Source organism: Chaetodon trifascialis, chromosome 6 (assembly GCF_039877785.1).
Source record: "Chaetodon trifascialis isolate fChaTrf1 chromosome 6, fChaTrf1.hap1, whole genome shotgun sequence".
NCBI classification, from domain to species: domain Eukaryota; kingdom Metazoa; phylum Chordata; class Actinopteri; order Chaetodontiformes; family Chaetodontidae; genus Chaetodon; species Chaetodon trifascialis.
Genome location: NC_092061.1, coordinates 5694875 through 5718759, shown reverse-complemented (window position 1 = coordinate 5718759; position 23885 = coordinate 5694875). Strand labels below are relative to the sequence as shown.

Here is a 23885-nt window from a genome sequence, read left to right as displayed (position 1 = left end):
GACTGACGTGTCAAACAACAGCTCCCTCGCACATTTATCATCAGACTTCTGATTGTTCTAAAGTCAAAATCTATGAAGAATCTCGCTTATTCATCAAGAAGAGTGCCTTTTTTTTCCACAAATGTGCTGAGATTTGAAGTACAATTCACCAAACTGCAGCTGTGGTTTGAAGCCGGAGGCAGTGGAGAGCAGTGGAGTGGGTGAAGAGGGACATGATGAGATGCACAAAGGAAAAGGAAGGAAGAAACACAAGGGTTGAAAGGTCAGGGAGGAGAGAAGTCTCTTACAGGCTCTGCTGAGATGAGCTGTTTGGACTAACCGTTTGGAAAAGATGGAGACTCACATCGCTGGTTTGTTTCTGTTCCTGTGATTCACGCCACCAGCATTGTGCAGTATTTGCATCAGCATCCTGCAGTGAGTTGTGTGCGTTGTGCATTTATGATTAATACATGTGGGCTCGTTTATTTGTGTGTAAGATGTTGTGGCTTGTTAGTCAGTCGTCGTTGATTTGAGTTTAATATTGGAGAGAGAGGAGGAGAAAGAGAGCCCCAAGGCCCCATCTGCTCCAGAGGCCCTCCACTCAACACAATGGTTTCAATGTCTTTGTCTTAGCCTAGTTAACCCTTCACACCCTGTCATCCTCACTCCTTGGCACAAAGAGAGACTCACACACATGCTCACACACTTTCAATAGGTTTCATTCACTGACAGCCTTGACACGGGACATTTCTCTGCAATCAGTGAGTGTTGCGTCGTGTTATCACTCAGTGCTGCATTCATATTTGCTTTCAGTCATGACTTATTTTAATAGAAAATGTAAGATATTTGTCTAGTTTAGGACTTATTAACAAAAAATATAAAAGATTTGTTTCTTCATTATTGCCCAATTACATTTAATTGTCTAGGAGAGTTGTGGAGCACGTTTTCCCATGAGCAACACTGCGTGTGCTTTTATGTGTGGGTGTGTGTGCGCATGTGTGTTCACGTACTGTACTGTACTGTACTGTACAGTAAGTAGCTGTCTGTGTTGGTGTAGCATGTGTTCTGATTTCAGTTAATGGTACGTCCCAGCTGGTGTGTGTTTGCGTTTTTTGGTGTGTGCATAGGCACCAGCGGCGAGGCTCCACAGGCCGAACACGGGTGCCACGACCTACATAACCGTGGCGCTGCCTTATTGGCTAGCCACAGGAGGTCGGCCACTCTGCTCCGCGCTGCAGCAACCACCCAAGATCAGAGGGGGGAGCTCTAGGACTGAGACATGCACATGCTGTGCCTCTCCTCACAGCCACAAAATGAGGACGGGGCGCCTGAGTGTATGTGTGTGTGTGTGTGTGTGTGTTTGTGTAATAGGGGGCGAGAGGTAAAGGATGAGGGTTGCACCGGGATGGGAAGGCGTGTAAAATGAAAAGAAAAAGCTATTTCACCTCTCTCACAACTCGTGCAGACCCCGTTTTTCTGCTCGGCTGAAGGCGAGACATTTTCCTTCCTTCGCCCACCTCTTTTCCTGCCTCCTTCTCTCTCCCGCGCTCCCCATCCCTGTCCCGCTCTCCCGGCAGCCTCGGCTCTTTGTCTGTCGCCACTGTGGCCCTCCCGTTAGATGAAGGGATGGAGAGATAGAGGGTGGAGGAAGGTGGGGGGTTGCAGATGGAGGGGCATAGTGAGGTCGGTTAGAAGACTTGAATGGTGTCTACCTATTAACATATTCCTTTTCCCCAGACTGGCAGTCTTTCAGTTGGAGAATTTAATAAAGATGTACCTTATCAAAGGCGACTGATAAGACCAAGTACCACCACTAATACATAACAGTGCTGCTCAAAGCCCACTAATCTGGCCTGTGTGTGCGTGCATGTGTAGGTGCATGTTATTACAGTATGCTTGGGCGCATTTTTACTGACTGGTATTATCAGCTTCAAATCAGCTGTCCAGCACAAGCCCGCACAAAGCAGCCACCACTGCTAATCACAAACAGGCACAAACATACAGACACATGCAAAAACAGTACCTTCCTGCATCAGCTATCTAATAAAAAGATGGGGGTTGGCGGAGTAATACAAGCACCGCGCTGTCATCGCAGCTTTAAAGAGCAGATACCTTCACAAATGAGAATGAGGAAGAGAAGACAATTGAAATCCTTTGCTTGTCCCAGCCGTCAGCAGCGCGGCCCGCCCCGCTCATCATCAAACACACACACACACACACGAGATTACTTTAAGGCAGTGGATGGCAGTGGATTGTGAAGTGTGGGTATTGTATTAAAAAAAAAAAAACCCACACACACACACACCTACCTACATGCATGCACGCTCAGTTTAATAACCTGAATCTCTGAGAAGACGTTACAGATTTTAAATCCTAGAAATGTCCTTGTCACTTTGTCACACGCACACTCACGCCCCTATACACACATCACACCTTATGTGGTCACAATGAGGTCACTCTGCTGTATTCGGCAGGTGTTTTTTCCTCATCCCAATCTGTGGCCATTGAAGGAAGCAGATAATCGACACCTGAGTGCTGGGGTCTGATGCTAGTGCAGAGCTCATTAATGTCTCTCTCATTTTAGCTGTTGTGCATTGTGACGGCTTTGTGTGTGTATGTCTGCTAGGTTTGTGAGTATCTCTCTCCAGTATCACTCGCAGGTACCACATGTACAGTACGTGTCAGTGAGTACACATGATTTTCTACTGCAAACTACTTTGAATGCAGCTGACAGCAGAGCTATATGCAACACGGTGCAATACACTTAGTGACAACCGCCTTAGATGTACTATTGCTCACTGTAACCTTTCCTTCATCCCTAATTACTGTTTCCCAGAAGTAGAGAGGGACAGAGGGAGAGAGGGGAAAAGAGAGAGGAAAAGATTTATGCATTATGACGGCAAAGGAGCACACACACTAATGGCTCTTAATGGGCATAAGGTGGCCACAAGATGGGTGGATGAGAGAAAGAGGACATGGTGACCTCCGCTGAAGTGGTGGCACTTCACCACCCACCCCTGTATGCACACACACACACACACACACACACGCACGCACACACATGCTTGCAGTACCTCTCCCACCCACTCTGTTGCACTGCTCTAAGGTGAAGAGAAAGGACACCACCTGAACAGGAAGTGAGCAGAGAGCAAACTTTGAGAGACACTCTTGAGAGACAGCGATCCACGGAGAGTTGGCGAACAGGAGCGGGAAGTGGAGGAAGTTGTTAGCACTGCGTGAGCGTTTCACAGTCATTTGATTAAATGTCCCCTGAACTGCGCGGCTGCTGGGCAGATGCTTTGTGCGTGTCTGTGTGTGAAATGTTATGTGGAGCGCTGATGAGAGGTGACACGATGCAAAGATGACAGCGAGTCATGAGCCAATGCCGGGGCTGATTCATTTGTGTGTCTGTTGAGTGTGACAGAGACGGGAGGAAGATGTCACAGTGACAAGATGTCAATCACAGACCGGGTGGGGGTTTGTTTTATGAAAGCCAACTCTGTCCTCCTATTTTTCCCTTCTCTCCTCTGTTCATCCCTCCTTTTCATCTCATCCCCATCATTCCACCTGCGTGCTGATGGGGGTGTGGGGAGACGTAAATGAGGGGGTGGGGGTCGGTCTTGGCCTCCTTTCATCTCTTTCTCTCCACCTGTCTGTCTGTCCGTCTTCGCCATCTTTTGCTGTCTATCTTTCTGATTAGGATTTGAATCCTTGTGGAGGATGGGTGCGTTCTCTCCACCAATCATGGCTTGAGGCTGAACCTTAAATGTCCCCTCAGGGAGCCTGTATGGTGGGAGGAAGGGGTGGAGTGTGGCTGATGGGTTGGGGGATGAAGAAATATCTTTGCATCCATACATTAAATAAGTGATGTTATAATTTATTTTCTTCGTTCAGTCTCTGTGTGTATATCTGGAAACCACAGCTGTGGTATTGTTTAAAATGATGATACTTGTGTGTTTTTGTGACAATATCAAAACGGTACTTTTCTGATGCTCTTCTTAAATTCATATAAAAATGTTTGCCCATAAAAACATGTTTTCCCATTGAACAACAGAAGCCAAACACTTCTCACATGCTAGATGTCCAAACATAAGCAGCTGGACGAGAACCTTTCCTCATCAATATCCAAAGTTGACTCTGAACATTTTGACGCAAAATCAAAATAAAATTCAGTCTGAATTGGAGAAATGCTGAAGCAACTCTGTAAATATAATGAGTAAACAAGATTATGAGTCTGAGCAGACATTTGGTCCAGATTTCAGCCAGTACTAAAAGAGTATTCACGTTCAGTTCCCACCTAGGTCATCATGGCGTGTTCTGCATTAGGGCATTAGTTTGCCCTTGTCTCCTCTTCTGCTGCCTCCCTCGTGCCCTCTCCCTGACTCGCTTTCTCCCTGTGTCTCTCTTCTTAGCTGCTCCCCAATAATCACAACAAGCAGCTGTATCTTCAGAGAAATCGTGCCTTAAAATTGAGAGTTGTCCCCTCTCTCCCTCTCTCTTTCACATACTCTCTTTCACACACTCTCCCCTCTCATCTCCTTTAGAGAGCTTTTGGACAATGATATCGCTGGAAACAGGCAGAGTCTGACAGAGTTGGTAATAATGAATTAAGTCTGTAGCCTGGCCCTGACTCTGAAATTTAAATTATAATTACTCCTGTGGGGATGGAAGGGGTTATTGCCAGAGAGAGAGAAATAAATTGAAGTGAAGTGCATTTCCACTCTGCTTTTAAGACACGCCGACATGCTACTCAATTTGGCCTCAGTGTAGGTTTTCTATGCATGTGTTTATGCTGGAGTATTTGGGTGTGAACAAAAGCATGAGTTTATGATTGGGTGTGTGTCCGTCAGTGTGTGTCCGTGCCTCATGGCCCAGCTGTTGATCTCCACAGGTCTCCCTTTATTCTGCAGATTTACGGGCTGGTTTTTACACAGTCATCGCTCTCTCTCCTGGTTATTAAGACGCTGTACATACAGCATTTCCCTTCTCATTTCAGACAATCACAGGGCCTCTCGGCACCTCTTGACTGTATGTAAATGTGTCATTACGGTGTGTGAGCATGCAAGAAAGAAGGAAAATATCAGGAGGAAGAGTGTATGTGCGAGGTAGCTTGTGTGCTTCACTTCATGTTTTCCAGTTGGTGTGTTTATCTGTCCTGACTGTTACGGTGTTTTTGTTTTTTGTTTTTTTTCCCTGCTTTGTTTGGATGTTGTGTAAACTGGATTGTGTGTGTGGAGGTCAGTGTGTGTATTTGCCTCATAAGTATGATATCACTGCCAGTCACGCTTCACTGGATGTGTCCACTCGCCACAATATCTCTATTATTATATTATCAGCCTCTCTCTCCCTCTGTCTCTCCGTAAAGCAAACAAACACACAAACAGAAGTGTAGTGAGTTTACAATGAGCCCTGCGCAGACACGTTCATGCATCAGTCAAATGCAAATCATGCTGGAATTTCTTGCTTAACGTCTTTGTTATTTATGCACATAGACATATTTTTGATGACTTCAAGACTTTGTGGGAACGCTTTATATTAAGGTACACATATTCACCATTAAGTAGCTGCTTAGTAGCATGCATATTGAAACACGTAGACTCTTTATTAGCATTATAAAGTGCTTATTGCTTTATTAATGCTTTATTCAGGGGATTATTGTTATTTAGGGTTAGGTTGTCATTCACATGCAACATCTTAGTATTAATAAGCAGTAATTAGGAGGTTAGTACATGAAAACTCAGATAATGGTCTAGTTGTTATTGATTATAGTCATGCAGAATAAGGCATTAATAAATGCTTTATAATGACTAATAAAGCACCAATATGATACAAAAATGTATGCCAAGAAACGACTAGTTAATGGTGAATATGTGTACTGTAGAGAATAAAGTGTTCCCAAATTTTCATATTTCATGTTTCGCATATTTCACTTTTGTCCTTTTTCTTTTGCTGCTAAAAAAAAGAATCACTAAAAAAGTAAATGCCAGCCAGCATTTTCAGTTAAATTAGGGAGTGAATCAGCTTTGGGTTAAAAGAAAAATAACCTGAAAATTTATAAAAAAAAAAAACATGCAAAATTTGTTAAAACTGCGTTCAAACTCCTGCATTTTGCTCATGTTAGAGTTGGACTAACACTATGGGAAACACTACTTTTCATTAAAAAACGGTCTGAAAGTAAAAGTTAATGGAGAAGCACAACTGTTCTGATTAAATGCAGCAGTGGGCAGTTTTTAGTTTATTAGACGGTTTTTCGTGAAATTCAGTGAAATTTTATCTACGAGGTACAAAGTTGGAAAACACATCAGAGAGGCAAGCACAGCTATTCGCTGAAATTGAATTTGGCCATTTGTCCTCTGTTGGACTCGATTATAAATGCCAGCTCTACATTTTCAAATACTGCTGTTAAAGGACATATTCTACCCTTTCCTCTCTTAATGAAATGTCAGGCCATTGACCTGACTTTCTCTTCTATGCTAATTTGCCGCCCTCTTTGACCTTTCACCCCTGTCCCTGTGATGTTTCAGAGCATGTGGAGGTCCTTCCACAACCTGAAAGATGTCGGCGTGGTGCAGGTGAAGGTCATCAGGGCTGAGGGACTGATGGCAGCAGATGTCACAGGTAAGACAGTGACCTTAAGTCCAAAGAACAGCATATAACCGCTGCAGTTCTCATATATATAGTTTAAAGTAAAGTATGCTTAAAAAAAATCTAACAAATAGACTTTTTTTTTTGCTGCTGTTTTTCAATTTCTGTTGATGCTATCAGAGCGAGCACTGTAGAGCATCTGATAGGTACCACTGTCAATTACAAGAATATTTTTTTGCTTTAAATAACTTTTGCTTGAGATTTGCATCTAGACATTGAACAATTCCTGTGGCACATTTTCCTCTACCAGCAATCTGCCATAAATCTAGCAGGAGATAAAGTTGCGGTGTAATTTTGGTTTAAGGGATGATGCTCTGCGAGAATCCTCAGAGAGAGTTAAAGTGTACTTTGTGCAGGACGCTAAATTTGTCTCTGCATTTTTAGAAAAGATGCAGGCTGCTCATTTGAATAATAGAGAAAAAGTACATATTTGAACCAACAAATCTCTCTCCCTCGTCCTCCCTCCTCCCGCTCTTTCTCTGCTTGCTCTCTCTGAATCCTCCATTCTCCATTAATTCTTACTTTTAATTAGGTCTACAGTGGACAGGCCTAGTTTTTCACTCTGTATTATCTAGTAGAGAGAGAAGGAAATGTGTGTGTCTCTGTGTGTGTGTCTGAGAGAGAAGGTCTAGAGTTTTTCTCCATTTGAAACAGCCACAGTCCCATTAGCCAATGCAGAGTGGAGCTGGTTGATTTGGGTTATTGCATGGAGCGACCGGAGCAGCCGGAGTGCAGGGCTAATGGCTCTCCGGCTCTTGAATTTCACTCGGAGCAGAAATTTGCTCCGTGACCTTGTTGTAGAGCTCATCGTTCAGTCTGAGCTTCATAGATCCTTTACAAAAAAAACAAAAGAGTAACTCTGTGGAAATATAATGTCTATTGGCTGTTTGTTTGACTTCCACTTTGTCTCTGCCGGTTTAGCGCAGTCATAGAGAACGTGTTTGATTTCCGAATGTCTCTACAGCCTGTGGTGATTTGAAATTATTACTACAGGCTTACATCACGGTGAAAGTGCAACATGGCTGTCGGTGTCAGCTGCCAACCGGGGCTAATATTTTACATAGGAACCTCGAAGACTGAATACAAAACAACTGGACAGAATTATTGAATTCAGAATTGAAAACCTGCAGTAAACATGCTTATTTTGGACTCAGCGTTGGATTTTATATCAGAAAATTTGCATTAGTTTGTGACAACATGACCAGGCGACAGTTTTTAATTAGGCTGACAAAGAAGAATACGTTTCACTTAAAGCGTGAAAAATTAAATTTACAGGAGATTTTTGTTTTTTTACAGTTAAGCATTTGCCTGCCACTCAGTATGTGTTTCATGTGGAAAACTTGGCTTTGACATACTGATGAAGAGAAGTTTTCGGACTGTAAATAAAGACACAATGCAATCATCTACAAACCAGTTGTGTTTTACAAAATGTTCCTGAGCTCATGCAGTAATCTCCTTTATCCAGTCATGTGTTCACAAAGTGGTGAACCTCGCTCCATCATCGCTCATGAACGACTGAGCCTTTCCAGGATGCTCCTTTCATACCCAATCATGATACTATCACCTGTTACCAATCAACCTGTTTACCTGTGGAATGATCCAAACAGGTGTTTTTGGAGCGCTCCACATGTTTCCCACTCTTTTGTTGCTCCTGTCCTGACTTGTTTGAAACGTGTTGCTGCATCACGTATTTAAAAAAAAAACAATGAATCTGATGAGGTTATATTTTACACAGTGTCCAAACTTTATTGGCATCAGAGCTGTGTACTGCAAAGATTATTATACCAAAATGTATAGACAAGAAAACCCCAAAACATGTTTGAATTGAAAGGAAGTCCGTTTCTTTGGCTCACCAGTAATTCTTTTTGAATCGGTGTGACCCTGCAAAGATGGATCCAGTGGATGAACTGATACAGAGAACAGACAGGCAAAAGGTTGTTTCTCGATGGCTTACTGTATTCCTGTTATGAGTCTGTCGCTGTGTGTGTGTGTGTGTGTGTGTGTGTGTGTGTGTGTGTGTGTGTGTCACTGGCAGAAACAATAGCTCCGTAAGAGCCACATAAGAGCCTTCACCACATGAACACCCTATTTTAACAGCCCAGACCAAGAGAGGGTCAGGAGCAAGGTGAGAGAGAAACAGACGGACAGGCAGACAGAGAGGAGGTCAGTGAGAGAGCGAAGGAGTTCACCATCTCTCTCCCATTCACGCTGCCTGTCCCCTGTCTTTTCCCCGCCTCCTCCTCCTCTCCCTCTCTCTCTCACCCCTCTGGCCATCTCTCGCTCTCGCTCTCTCTCTCTAATTGAAGTGTTTTTGTGGAGTAGCTCCTCTCCAGCCCGAGTAGGATAACTGAAAATAGTCTCTAAAACCAACAATCCCTTTTGTCTGCCAGCTCTTGTCCCTCTGAGTGGATGCTGCACTGTTCGAGCATTTCAATAGTAACACACACACACACACACACACTTCCAGCATGTGCAGACCTCTTTCTTTTTTCACTCAGTATCAAAACAAAACCTGTCAGTAAAGTTCGACTGCATCACCCGACACATGGAGGAATACCGTGGATGATCTTGTATAGTGTTCAAAGCGATGAAGAAATGGATAGTAAACGCAACGAAAATGCATTTTAAAGCCTGAATCATAATTAATTGTGATTATACAGGAACATGAGAGCCAACTCCTCGCTAACTCTGAGCTTCCTGCGAGGTAATTACAGCGCGCTCGCTGCTTTCCCTAATGTATCCATCCTCCACACTCATCTCAGGGCACCCTGAAATGAGTTTGAGCCCCGCTCCCTCCTGCAGACCGTCTTCCAGCGCCACAGAGACGGGACCCAGAGGGGGGAGGAGCTTTGCTCGGACATTACCTGGATGATCTCTGAGTGGCGGTCAAACCTGAGCGTGTAATTGGTTAAGACAGCCGCCTCTGGTGCTGGCAGCCAATAAGGTGAAAGTTCATCACCAACGACAACAGGCTCTCTGCGGCAACACAGCCTGCCATGTCATTAAAAACCGAATATTAGAGAGAAAATGGGGGAGGGACGGGGCTCTGCAGACATAATTTCCATCTCTTAATTTGGGTGATTGCATTTAAATTTAATCAGACTTGATTTGTGGGGACAACATGATAATCGCTTTTGCTATGGAAGCTCCAGGATGATTAAGGATGATTTCAAATATTCAGTACTGTAAAAATATTGAATGAGAACTGCAGCCAAAGTACATTTTTTGTACTTGTGTACAATTTTTAATACATTTCGCGAACAAAGTACGTCCACAGAGGTGCAGAGGAATCTTGAGTCCACTGTCTTTTGTCTGTTTTAACGCGTCTTGTTTTGTGTCGTAGGAGTCGTAGCTGTCAATATCCACTTCAAACACTCTACATCAATAGAGCTGCACAAACAGATATGAAAGGCAACACCTACAGCTCAGCATTGATCACGGTGACATTTACTTTGCACACCCACTAAATGTCCTGCCCTTGTCACAACATTTGAAGAAAATCACACCAATCAATGACACACACACACACACACACACACACACACACACACACACACACACACACACACACACACACACTTACTTCTCATGACACACACACAGATGGACGCAGAAAAACACACACACAAATGCAGCAGGGGGTTTTGAACTCAATCCCAACTTTATTGAGTCTCATTATGCAACATCGCTGCCTTACTAATACTTCAATATTCTCAATATTTACCATGGGAATTCATGTGGGACATATTTTTTTTTTAACTCCCTGACCCAGCCTTTTCAAGTGATGAGCTCGAACAAACAGCGCAACGGCTCCCAACAGTTTAAAGAAAAAAGAATGATCAAAGCCATAATTAAGAGTTTTGTTGTTTTTTTTTTTTAAGTTGGTTTTTAGGCAAATCGAAAGGAGGTGGGCTGGCAGGCATGGGGAGCCGGTCTCACTCCTTTCTGTGTACAAAGAAATTGAAATGTGAGACGTTAGTAAACAAATAGAGAATATATAGGACATTACTGGTTTTGATTATTCTCGTACAGTATGCTATTCTCAGGAGGAGGAAGTAACTCTGTGATTATGTTTATTCCTCTTCTCGGTCTCTCTCTCTCTACCCAGTTACATAACTGTAGTAAATTCTGAATTGAAAGTTTTGTTGGACTGAATTAGCATTAATGAATATGATTTATAGTGAACCATATATCATATCTGTTTTATAACATCTGAGGGTTGTTAAAGTTCTCACATAGTGTATTAAAGTTTTATCTTTTGGCAGCGACAGGCCACTCAAATTATTTCATATGTGATCCTTGAGTTTTTCAGATGATTTATCCTGTAGGACAAATCTACATTTTGATATATAGATTTTTTTTTATCATTGTGTTATATTGATGAAACCAGTGTTGCTGCCAGTGTGTAAAACCACAGCAGTGATTTCCCTGTAATAAACAGTTAAATTTCAATTTTAATAGTCAAAAACCTTTCACTCTTTTTATCAACTGACACTGCTATCAATAGAACAAAGCTGAAATGTTTTCTCTGTCATTCTTTCGTTATTTAATCCTCGCTCATTTTTCACCACGTCGTTGCCGCTGCCGTCTCGCCGCTCGCTCAGAATCGCTAATCGTGGAGCCGCTATGTTTCTCACACCCCTGCTCGGCCGTCTTTATCTTCTGCTCTGAACCTCTCTGGCCTTCAGAGCCACGTCGCCCTCTGTGTTCGCCGCACCATCCATTCTCTGAGTCTTCTCTCTCTTTTCACCCTCGCGCCCCCTCCCTCTGGCTGCCCAGGGCACAGTTGTCCTGGAGCTTATCATCTAGTTGTCCATGTTCCCAGGGTGTTGATAGAAACGGCTTGCAGCTGTTCCACTGATATACTGTTTTATGATATGTACCGCATCGGGGCTAAAAATGAAAGAATCATACAGTTCTGATAAGTCGGAGCTGTCGTGTGTTATAAGGAGAGGACGCTATGTGCTGTCTGAATAATATGAAGGTCTGAAGATAGACAAAAGCTGGAATTTCACAAGATTCTTGCTTTCCTTAAGACCTCAACCTTGCAAAAGTTTACTATCTACTGTATTTATGCATCACTGAGAAGGTCGTTCTTATATTCTTTTTCTTTTGTGCTCTGCAGGTAAGAGTGACCCGTTCTGCGTGGTGGAGCTGAGTAACGATCGGCTGCAGACGCACACTGTCTACAAAAACCTCAACCCGGAGTGGAACAAGGTCTTCACTTTGTGAGTGGCTGCAACAATACCCATATGTCTGCCGGCACACACGTACGGTTCACATTCACTGCAGGGAGAGAAATAAAAATGGATTTTTGAACTGACATGTATCTTTGAATGGTAACGCCGCAGCAACAGCCAATAAAAAAAGTAATATAATTGCACTTAATACCATTTATTAAAAGGTTTTTTTTTTTTCTCAATGAATTGTGGGCCAATCTGAAGATATGTATTGATCAAAGAATGGAATGCTATTTTCATGGATGACCTTTGAACTTATTCACAACCATTGTTTTAAAATGGGTTGCATTCCTACAAAGACATCCAGGAAGACATTAAGACAAAAAAGACACCTGATCACATTTTTCCTTCTTTAAAAAAATATATTTTTTCAGATATACGGTTACACTGAAGCTATACTTGAATGTTAATGTAGCTCTAACTCTACATAATTTCCTATACATATAATACAGTTTCATTCAGGAGCACAAATTTATCAATTCCCAGTGATGGACGGATTAATTTAGTCTTTCTTTGAGTGCTCTCACATCTTTCTCGTAGCCTCCTTTCTATACATAACATCAGCGATCTTCTTGCTAGCCTAGTTTCAAAAGATGACACGTCTGAGCTTCACACTTTAGTTCTCCTTAACTCATGCAGTAATGTAGTGCAATATCACATAAAGCATGTTAATGGGGATTTTTAAACATTTATGTAAATGCTGTACAGGGTATTCAAATATAAGGCTTTTGTTATGCCTCGTATAGCATTTCAGATTTAAACTGTTTTCTGTGTGTGTTTAATATTTAAAGAAGCTGCGATATGTCATAGCTTTCACACTGTTTCAGCTTGGAGCCCGTATTTCAGCGTGTATGTCAACGGTTTTGTCTTTGTGTGTGGTCCAGTAACGTGAAGGACATCCACTCCGTCCTCGAGGTCACTGTTTACGACGAGGACCGAGACAGAAGCGCAGACTTCCTGGGGAAAGTGGCGATCCCTTTACTAAATGTGAGTCAAAGGCAGATTTCTGTGTGTGTTTTCTTTTTCTTTTCCTTTGGGGATAAGAGAGAGAACATAGAGGAGCGGAAAGAATGAAAACACGCAGTGGAAGATATAAAAAGCAGAGGTTATTTTTGCAGCTACACAGATGAGACTGTTATTATTTCACAAAGAGAAAGAGATGACAGGAAGGAGGAAAAATGGAAGAGAGGCTGAGAAAAAAGGAGAGATTGATAGGTGAGAAGAAAGAAAGTGAGGGGATGAGAGATGATATGAAAATGACACTGATCGAAAGATGGAACGAAGCGATTTAGAGGAAAAAGAAAGACGAGCGTCTCTTACATTTGAAAAAATATAGATAGCCCGTGAAAGAGCTGTGTGTCTAATATATCTGCTCTGCTGTACAGTATGATTCCCCAGGATAGTTAATTTCTGTTTGACAGAGCCGAGCTGCAGTGGGTAATGAACAGGTACTTGTCAGAGTTGCCACAGTTGTTTTGGGTTCCCTGTCAGCGCCAGCAGCTGGGGTTCAAAGGTGGCCCGGGGAGCCGATTCAGCCGGGTATTGCCAGACAGACGCCTGTCATGTCCCTCTCCCACAGATCCAAAATGGAGAACGCAAAGCCTACGCCTTGAAAAGCAAGGAGCTGACAGGGCCAACAAAAGGGGTCATCTTTCTCGAAATAGACGTGATTTTTAATGCTGTAAGTCTTTCTTTGCTTTTTTGATTCTCCTCCCTGTTTTTTTTTTATTTTGCCCCCCACCCCCGTTATCCTCCCTCTCCATCCCTCTCTTGTTCTCTCCAGCACCACCACCACCTTCCCCACGCTGCTGTTGTCTTTATTCTGTTTGTCCCCCCCCCCCCCCCCGCTTCCATCTCATCCCCCGTCCCTTGTCCCTCGTCCTCGTTTTGGCTTTAATTATCGAAGACTCCCTCTCAACAGCCTTTGTTCGCCCATTCACCATCACTGTGTGTGTCCTATAGCGGCCATCTTACAGCTTTCTCTCCCGCTCTCTAGCCTCTGACATGGGGCACGCTCTACACATGTGCTGCTATGTTGCATCAGTGCACAGTGTGTTAGAATATCCTCCCAAATAGTCTAAATCTAATTTATTGTCATCATCTGTCATGTTGTTTATCTGTATCATTTGGCATTAGTGTCATTTCACTCTCACCGTTTGCTGTTTGTGACGCTGTGTGTGTTCACTCCCTCCTCCAGGTGAAGGCTGGTCTCAGGACGTTGATTCCCATTGAGCAGAAGTATATCGAGGAGGAGCCCAGAGTGTCCAAACAGGTACATCAGCAGCCAACACTTATCTTCTACCACTCCGCCTCAGTTTTATCTGTGTCCACCGCTGCTTCACTGTCTTAAGCGAAACCAACAAGCCTGCAGAGTGGCACCTTGTAAACCACAACAACTGTGTGGGCAAGATACAACAGGATGATTGAAGGAAAAACAGCATTTCGTTTTTTTTTTCCCCTTCCCTCCTCTCTCCCTTTTCTCACCCCCCACCCCCCTCACATCCACTCTGAGTGGTGAATAGAAATGTCAAGCTGTCAGCTCTGGGGTGCATAAGTAGATTGGCCATCCTTATAGTTGGCCCTCTTTGCCACTGCTGCTTTGCACTTCATTGTCACGCCGCTCAGTGTGGCGGCACCACAAAGGGCTGAATAGTAGGGGCTGGCCCACATCAGACATGTCATATGAGTGACCGTTTGGGCTGAGCAGTCAATGCTGCGCCGCGCACAGCCGAGCGCAGCCCTGCCCAGCGCAGCACACACACACCAGCCCCTCCATCTATTCCCTTCTTCCCTCACTCTTTCTGCCTTCCCCGTTGCTCTCTGTCTCGACCCTCTCCGCGCTTTTCTCCCAAGTGCAGAATCCTTTTTTCATCTCCATTTCACCTCTGACTCACAGAGATGACCCATGTCAGCGTCTCGCAATGATGATGTCACTAGCCGCTTTGGAGGGATTGCCCCGTGAGGGCTCTTTTGTGTGGTAGCAGCTCCCCTGCTGTTGCGTGCTGCTCAGTGTGCAGACACACACACAGGAAAGAAAAGGAAAAAAACACACACATAAGCTGCAAACAAACCATTTAATTGTAATTATGACATTTGACTGAATAAATGACTTCACCACTTTTCTAAATGTTTTTAAGGAATAACTCAAGGCTCTCTTTGAAATAATTCATGAAAAATTAAATATTCTTATCAAGGCAGTAATGGTAATAATGACTACAGCATGTACATCAAATGCATGTGCTGAGGAACGTGGAAATGGATGATTCACAGTCTTGCTGTCCTCGGGGTCTGTGTGTCCCCAGCAGGACACCATACACTCATTCTCAGTTTGGCAACGAAAAGCTTCACATAATTATACATAGAGAACGAGGAATCCTCCTCTCATCTAGCATCAAAGCAGCCAAGCCACCCCGAACCGCATGCAAATCCACCCGGAAACACGCGTGCATTCAGACAATAGACTTTACTGTAGTGCTGCGAACACATGCGGTATAGCCGTGGCATACACACATTCAAACACACACAATTTCCTAAGAGTAAAATAATGGCCTAGAATTTTTTGAACAGCGATCTGCAGAGACAGTGTGTCCTTTGAGAGCACTTTCTCCTGGTGGTGACCTGATTGGGTGGTTGGTGTTCTGCGCTGCTGTTATGCTATTCCCTGAATGGTTGGCAGCCCAGGGGGGGACAGCAGTTAGCCAGCTCTCTCATATCTGGCCAAATGCACGGAGAACCCTCAGGGAGAAGAATCTAGGGACTGTGCTGGAAATTGTTATGATTGTACTTAACTTTATCACTGAGAGTAGACTTAAAGAAACATTGTGAGTCAGCTTGTCACACTTAAAGTGGCCATTTGTCCTATACAGAACACTGATCCACATCCATATATAGCTAATATAGCATCTAAAGATGGAAAACACACTAATGTCCTCACTGTGTCCTCAGCGCTGTAATGTTGTAATATGGAAGCCAAAGTGAGGTTAAAGCTGTAAATCTTCAAGTTGTAAAACTTAATGCTCCAGTTAAAGTGACAGCAGAAAGAGACACTGTGCGGTTTCATGTTAACTAAGGTGACGATTATGTGATGCGGCACGTTTGCTTTGGAAAATCGTGCTGAATTCATAACTAAACATGAAGGAAATTAACCTCTTTAACAGCATGTCCTCACAAGTGCCTCCATCAGAGTTGGGCTGTAGTAGCTGTGCTATGTGGCTGTAGACCAATCCTTCATGCAATCATTTGTTCACAGTGGTGAACAACTGAGCCTTTCCAGGACGCCCCTTTCATACCCAATCATGATGCTGTCACCTGTTACCAATCAACCTGTTTACCTGTGGCATGATCCAAACAGGTGTTTTTTGAGCGTTCCACATATTTCCCAGTCTTTAGTTGCTCCTGTCCTGACTTGTTTGAAACGTATCGGTGCATCAGATTCAGAATAAGCAGATATTTACAAAAATCATTCTGTTTTATTTATGTTTTGCACAGCATCCCACTTTCCTTAGAGCCAGGATTGTATATCATGTGTATAACACCATGCTGTGTTTTCAGCTACGGCACGTTTCTGACCTTAAGCGTAAACTTTAACTTGTTTTGTCTTTGCCCTCTTTTCAGCTGCTGCTGCGCAACTTCAACAGAGTTAGGCGCTGCATCATGTTCCTGATCAACACAGGCTGCTACATCAACAGCTGCTTCGAATGGGACTCTCCTCAGAGGAGCATCTGTGCTTTTGTGGTATGTAGATGTACACTTAAATTCGCAGTACCATAAACTGTGGCCTATCATGTACACACTTGCACATTTATCAGCATGAACTACTGAAACTTTTGGGTGATCTTCTCTATTGCCACACAGATGATTATGCTGTATTATTATTCATTTGGTTTATGAAGCATTTAATGAAAGAGGAAGACTGTCTACTTAAATGTAGCTGGGCCTTGTTTTTTGTCCTATAAAAAATGAATCACACTTTTTGAATGAAGTTGAATGAACCCACTCACACTTTAGAATCAATACTATTCTAAACATATTGATTAACAATAGTCATATATTTTGTATGCCAGTCAAAATCTGCACAGATGCAGCAGCAGAGCAACACGCTCGCAGAGGCTGTAGGACCATATCTGCTAACAAAGTATGGATCCTTCACTGGTAATTGCACACTCTAACATGAGAGATTGTTGATGTCTCAAGCACAGTTAAGTACGTTACCACAGTGTAAACCCCACTACACACTGTTTCTCACACACTCCAATATCTTGATACAGCAGTCTCGATAAATCCTTTTTCTGGCTTTTTATTAAATGAACAAGCACACATGGTATATATACTGCACATATCAGGACAGTTTGACACTCGGTTGCTGGGAATGAGTGGAGAGTTGGTGTTGCAGCTTGAAACACTATTTTAAGCGATACCTTCAGACATCCAGATACTAAGAAAATGCAGCTACAGTGTATTGAAGTGTGACAAGCTGTTCCTGCAGACAGTGGAAATGGCAGCTTCTTTCTCTCCTCTTCATCCTCTCTCTCTCTCTCCCTCCTGTCATCTGTGTCTGGTATTAAAGGGTGAAGTGTAATTGGACAGCAGAGCTATCAGTAAAAGACATTCTGCAGGGCGGTGAGTGGCTGCATGGAGGTTCCTACCCTGAAGATGACAGAGCAGGCATTTAATCCTGTCTGGTTTAGTGTCCTGACTTAAGTAGGTACAGGACAGGTGGACCCGCCCCGCCCCAGCCCTTTACCATGGGGCACTAAGTGTCTCCGCAGCAGACATTAGACATTAGCTGCATTTGGCCGTCTGACACCAGTTTCATCTCTGCAGAGGCTGCATGTGTGTGTGTTTGTACAGCAGGTCACAGTGTCATCACAAGACATGGGTCAGAAGAGACATGGTATTGATCAGTTAACATTTTCCCTCTGCGTGTGTGAGCGCGCTCATGTGCGAGCCTGCGGTGTGTGTTTGCATTTCCTCTCATGTAAGGCTGAACCGGGCCTGCAAGCCCTCGTGTCTTATCTTTTAGAAATAAATGAAAATGTCAGACAAAAAAAAGATGTCAAGGAATTCACAGAAAACAAGGTCACTTCAGAATTGCCAATCTACATGGTGAATAGCGAGGGGAGGATGCAGCCTTGGATGGCGCCACCTCCACGTCAGCACACACATGCATGCACGCTTACTTTGTATAGCTGTTCACCCTCTTTGAAAACACAGCATATAGCACATCCATTTCTGAGTAACAGTGCCGACTATTCATATTCTCATTGTACTCACTTAAATTTAAAGTATTCAGATGACGATAAAGGATGTATCTAGGCCAAGGACGTAGCGTTTTATAGTTTATAGAAAGTCTGAAATTTAGGTGTCATTGTGCTTTTGCTCTCCGCCCCTCCTCTCTCGCTCTTTTGGGAGTCTGTTATCGTAGGAGTATGCACTTAGCTAAAAGCATCAGAGTATTTAGGGCCTCTGCTCTACACAGGTACTCCCTCCCTCCTTTCCCTTCCATTTCTTCATCCCTCTCTCATTTCTCCCTCACTTTGAGAGGCCTCTTAATCACTTCGCTCATCTCTTTAAGTGGGTTTTTATGGGGGGCCATCTGGCCAAGGTGGTGTGTTCACGAAGGTGTGCGGCTGTGTGTGATTATGGGCATGTGTGTCTGTTCACATGTGCACGTGTGTTGCTGTCTGGCTGTCTTTCTAGACAGATGTTACACTTAACTTTCCAACACGGCTGTAGCTATGGAGGTGGAGTTGTGGGCAATTCAACCTCTAAACTTACAAATGTGCACTCTTCTTAACTGCTAAGTAAGCCCGAGGGGGGGCATTTAAGTGTGTTCATGTATTTGTTGGATTTTGTGACTGCAATAGTACATCAAAATGCAGTTGTCATACTGTGTCACTTCACAACATTTCCTCCATAAAACCGCTCAAAATATTCTTCATGGTCCCTTACACTCCTTCTGCCCAGTTCTGCAGTGCCAGCCGCATGTACACGTCGCCCATTAGTGCCAGCTGTGATTAGTGTGTACGTTGTGTGTGTTTTGTGTGTATGTGAGAGAAAGGGAGATATCACATAGTCTCACATAGTCTCACATGCAGCCTTTCTCTCTCGCTCTCGCTCTCTCTCCCTCTCTCTCTCTCACACCCACACTGCTGTCACCCACCCATCCCAACAGTGAATCAGCCACCGTGGCAGCTTTGCCTGAGGCGTTGGCACAATGGACGGGACTGGAGTTACCTCCTGTCCTGCATGATGGGTGGTGTGTGTGTGTGTGTGTGTGTGTGTGTGTGTGTGTGTGTGTGTGTGTGTGTGTGTGTGTGTGTGTGTGTGTGTGTGTCTGTGTCTGTGTCTGTGTCTGTGTGTCTGTGTCTGTGTCTGTGTGTATGTGGGTGGGTCTCAGTGTCTCCCTCTCCCTGTCTTGGGGTTAAGCGCCTGCTTCCTCTCTCCACACCTGCAAGCTGAGTGTCTCTCCCTTCTATCAATCCATCCATCCCTGTTCCTCTTTATCTCTCCCTCCCCTCCTCTCCCTTTGCTTTCCCTCCCGGAGAGTTCAGGCCATTGTGGGGCTGAGCGGTGTTGGGTTCTGTTCTCCTGCTGCTGCCAGCTCTCCCCACGGCCCCTGCAAGACAAGGCTGTTATTGCCCCAGGGACCGCAGGCCTCAGCAGCTCTTCCTCCAAACAAATTTGCTGTAACTTTATCTGCAATTGGGCCCTGAATTGGGAGCAAATAGAGGCAGCTTTGTGAAGCTCGGGGAAGGGCGAGGGCAGCGAGCTGGGGGTTGTTGGGGAGGCAGGGGAAATGATACCGGGCTCTTTTATGTCAGGCAAAGTAGGACTCTTATCAGGAAGAGAGCCCAGACAAGGGAGCTACTTCTAGAGGAAACTGGAGCACCTATCACCTGCTTTGCATTTAGATAAAAATTCACCCTGCTGAAATAAAAAAAAGGAAAAAAAGCAAAGACAGGTACAGAAGCAACTATTGGTGTGTGTGTGTGTGTGTGTGTGTGTGTGTTTGCACATGCCTGGCTGGCAGTTTGATACACACACACACTCACACAGTGCAGAGACACCACAGCAGTCAGTGGTACACACCACTCCAGGTCTCTTTAAATTGCTCCTTTGACTCCTCTTCAGAGAACCTGTCTAACTTTTAAAAGTTTTAAAGTCGGGAGTTCGTCTTTGCCCACAGCAAGGGACAGCTTTGAAAGATATACTTTCACATTTTACTGCTCTCCTGATTTGCAAAATGAATGATAGTTGAAATATAGTGGCATGACTAACAGAGAATACCAAGTCAGAGTTTAATCACCAGAGATTGAGACTTAACAGAAAATGTGTGAAGCCTTTTGTTGAGAAGTGGGGATACAGCATCTTACTTCTAATAGGTACCAGTGTGCAGTTGCAGCACTGTGGCCATAAAATGGTGGATGCTTTATTTTAATTTTCCATGTTATTTCAAAATGACTGGCGTTGACACATCGGGTTTAGTCATTCAGGCTGTTTTTTTTTTTTATTGGATGAATGGTATTAATTTTCCTGTAGATTTCTATTCTGCAGGAGTACAGCAGGGGGCAGTCTAGCACCACTGAATGATGGGTAGGTCCGGTCACAAACAGGACACCGTCTCCCTCCCTCCCGCGTTCCCTCGAACTTAACAGGACTTTCTAGTTGCTATCTGGCAACACTTAGTGCCAGCATGGAAATTGATGTAAGAGAGATAAAGGGGAACTCTGAAATCCAAACTTCAGTTTCACTCCACTGAGACAGAGCAGGGGGAAAGTTAGCCTGGTGTGTGGTTAATGTAAGCCAAAGTACTGAATATTACCCTCCCACAGTGCCGCGGCTCAGAGCCGTAAGGACACGGATTGTGTTTTGAAACAAATAATGCAAGATACATCTCTGAACGTGCCACACCGAGCCGAGCGCTTGAATAAATCATTTTGACTTGTCTGTTTTGTTAACATTTTTAATATATCTTCTTGTTTTGTGGGAATTTCTTGATATTAAGAGAAAGCATCAAAGATAATAACTGTAATTAAATCCAACTGCAAAGACTTGTCAAAATCATTTAGTTTACTGATTTTGTGTATTGATATTTTAGCCAAAATATAACAAATTACGCTGCCGTGGTTTTACTTTGTTCATGCTTGCGATTGTCTATTTTAATTATAGATCGCATTTGAATTTCAGCTTCTGCTTAGATGTGAAGTTTGCCCAGTTCAAATGTAGTCTTTAACTATATTTGAAATGTTTTAGCTGATTTGACAGTGAAAAATATCATTTAACTTTGCTTTCTGACAAGTGAATAGTTCTGTTTTTTCAGTTTATGTCACCAAAGACTTGTTGAAGCACAAATGATTTTAAAAGAAATGATGATTAAGTTTTCTGACAAAATAGATTGATTGGAAAAATAATTTGTTTTGCTGACAAAATCAAAATTCCACCATAGAAGAAATAAACTAAACTCTAAAATGGATATTGATCACTGTTCTTTAGTGGTTCAGGTAATAACAGTAGCATGATGAGGAAAAAGAGGAGAATACATCCTCATTTTTGCTTTTGTAGCAGATAGAAGTTACACATTTATTTACGTATCCTTAAGAATAAATTAGAGAGTTTGCGTAATTTGAATGATATAGAAGCAAATATACGGAGAGACAAACACGCTGGCTGTGTTTATAGGAATATTTTTACGTTACCACTCAGGTAAGAATTCAGCAGCATTAAGCAGAAAAGCGAGAGTGGAGCGTGGTGAGCTTCCCTCTGTGTGTGTGTGTGTGTGTGTGTTCAGATATTCACTATGAACCGTCGCCGACCACGACATAATCTGTCTCTGACCACACAGAGTCATCTACAAATTATTCCCGTAGACTACATCTGGAGATTCATTTGGCTTTTTCCTCCTCTTTTTTCCCTTTCGATCCAGCATGTTTTCATCGTTGTTTTTTTTTCCCCCTCCGTCTGTCTCTGGTCACTGACATCCACAGCAGGCTCCTTCCCACTCCCTCTTCCCCAGGCGAAGAGCCTGCTATCTGGTGTAGCAAGCAATGGGGGGTGGCTGCGATCGCCCAGTCCTGGTGGAAAGGTCCAGGCACTGCAGGGCCCCTATTACCGAGCCGGGGGCCATGGAGACGGGGCAGGGCTGGCCACTGCTGAGCCCGGGTGTCTGGTTCCTCTAGCTGCCAGTCAAAACTTCGCCCTCAGCTACTATAACCAAATGGAGGAGGAATGAAGGGGGACAACAGGTTATACCACCTCAGGCAAAGGGAGAAGAAAGCAAGATTCAAAAAAACTAAAACATAAAAGGCGGTTTTAAGGTTTCATATAAACATCAGGACAGCGAGGAGCAATTAATTTGTCTGTTGTGTGATAATGATGCCACAAGCGATTGGAGAAGCAGGCGCTAAATATCTTTACAGTACAATATATGCCTGCTGTACAGTATATTTATAGCGAGTGTTTGAAAGGAGCACTGTGTGTGTCTGATGAAGATGTTTGTAAGTGAGCAGTTATTTATAGCCTCGACCAGAATAGGTTTAAAACAAGTGAGCTCCTTTGTTTGTTTGACTGAAGATGTTTCTGCACCTCTATTGCACATTGTTTAGTCTGAGACCGTTCCAGTGTTTATCTATGTAACACATCATACACATTCGAAAATGATAATAATTTGTAGGGAGATGGATAATTTTAGGATGGTTACATTTTGTAGAGAAAACGTGCGAGTGTGAACATGTTGTGTTTGTCAGCATGTGGGTGTCTGTTGCTGAGTTTACGCAGTCCTAACAGATTTTTATGATGTATGAAGGGAAATGGTTGTGTTGCTTATTAGTATACAAATATGAATTATTGAGTAGTTTCTTTCCACTTCTCCTACACAGCTGTATCAGAGAAAGACTCTTTGTATGTGAGAAAGTGAAGTTGAGCCTAAGAGAGATGGAGAAAGATTCCGATCCTTTTGGGAGATTTGGTTGTTGCACCAAGGCCATTCAGGTTTATTTGAAAAAGACATTTTGCTGTGAGCATTATGCAGATGCACTGGACATTTCTAATGTTTAATTTATATCGCTTTTTGCTTTGTATACTCAGTGTCTGTCAGTTAATTTTACATGAAGTTATAGCCGTACTCCAAAGTTCGGATGTGAGCCTTTCAAACTTTTGTTACCGAGAAGTGGAAAAGTTGAGAGAATGTAATGGTTAAATTGTGTTGTTATTGCGAAGAGTTGTTTGCATTGATATTCAGACGCATGTGTTTCTATGTGCGTGTGAAAGAAAGCTAAAATACTGACGGCACAGTGTACGAGTGTGTGCAGTTTAGTGTCTGACTGACTCCGCTACAGTAACAGCAGACCTGTGTGCACACTCTGGAGGGGCTGTTGAACCTCATATTCACATTAACCTTAGACTGTCAACACAATGAAGAGCTTTATTTTCAGTCTGCTCGCTCTCTCTAACTCCTTCTCCACACACACAAGCACACAGAAATTAAACAATTTGATTGTTGATTATTAAGCTTTCTCTTCCTTGTTGATGTTGTTCAGCCACACAGGATAGATCATAATTGGTACACAGACCAATAAATCTGCTTTATACAGTAATAGTCTCAATTTCATTCACTCTTAAAGTTTCCCATCAACACTGATTATTAAACATGGATGCATTTCCTTACAGGGAGTAATTAATTTCAAATCGTCTTTGCTCATATTTGAAATAATGGCTTTCTTCTACTTCAATTTGATAAATATGTTTTGCTAGAAAAGATTAAGTATTAGGCATGGTTTGCATTTCCAGCATTTGTTATAATTGCTGCTGAGGTCTTATCGATCATGAAAAATCTGTTTACTTAAACGTGATATTGTAAAAAATTGTTATTTCCTTCGATTTGTTTCTGAAAGGTTTAAGATGTCCCATTTCTTCCAGCTAAACTTTTTCAACACAATTGACACAATGGCACCACAAAGTAACCAGCTTCCATCATTAGCAATTTTGCTTTCCCACGTATATCTTCTCTCATCCACCGCAGTA

At 43.2% G+C, this 23885-nt stretch overlaps 1 protein-coding gene across 4 annotated transcripts in view; it reads left to right on the top strand.

Moving 5' to 3' along the window:
- The window catches only part of mctp1a (multiple C2 domains, transmembrane 1a), a 137249-nt gene that overhangs the window by 74710 nt on the left and 38654 nt on the right, over positions 1–23885 (top strand). For all 4 annotated transcript variants that reach the window (XM_070964975.1, XM_070964973.1, XM_070964974.1 and 1 more), the window contains 6 exons: positions 6504–6597; positions 11750–11852; positions 12749–12851; positions 13444–13545; positions 14062–14136; positions 16479–16598. In XM_070964975.1, the coding sequence (XP_070821076.1) occupies positions 6504–6597; positions 11750–11852; positions 12749–12851; positions 13444–13545; positions 14062–14136; positions 16479–16598 (597 nt within the window). The remainder of the gene's footprint in view (positions 1–6503; positions 6598–11749; positions 11853–12748; positions 12852–13443; positions 13546–14061; positions 14137–16478; positions 16599–23885) is intronic.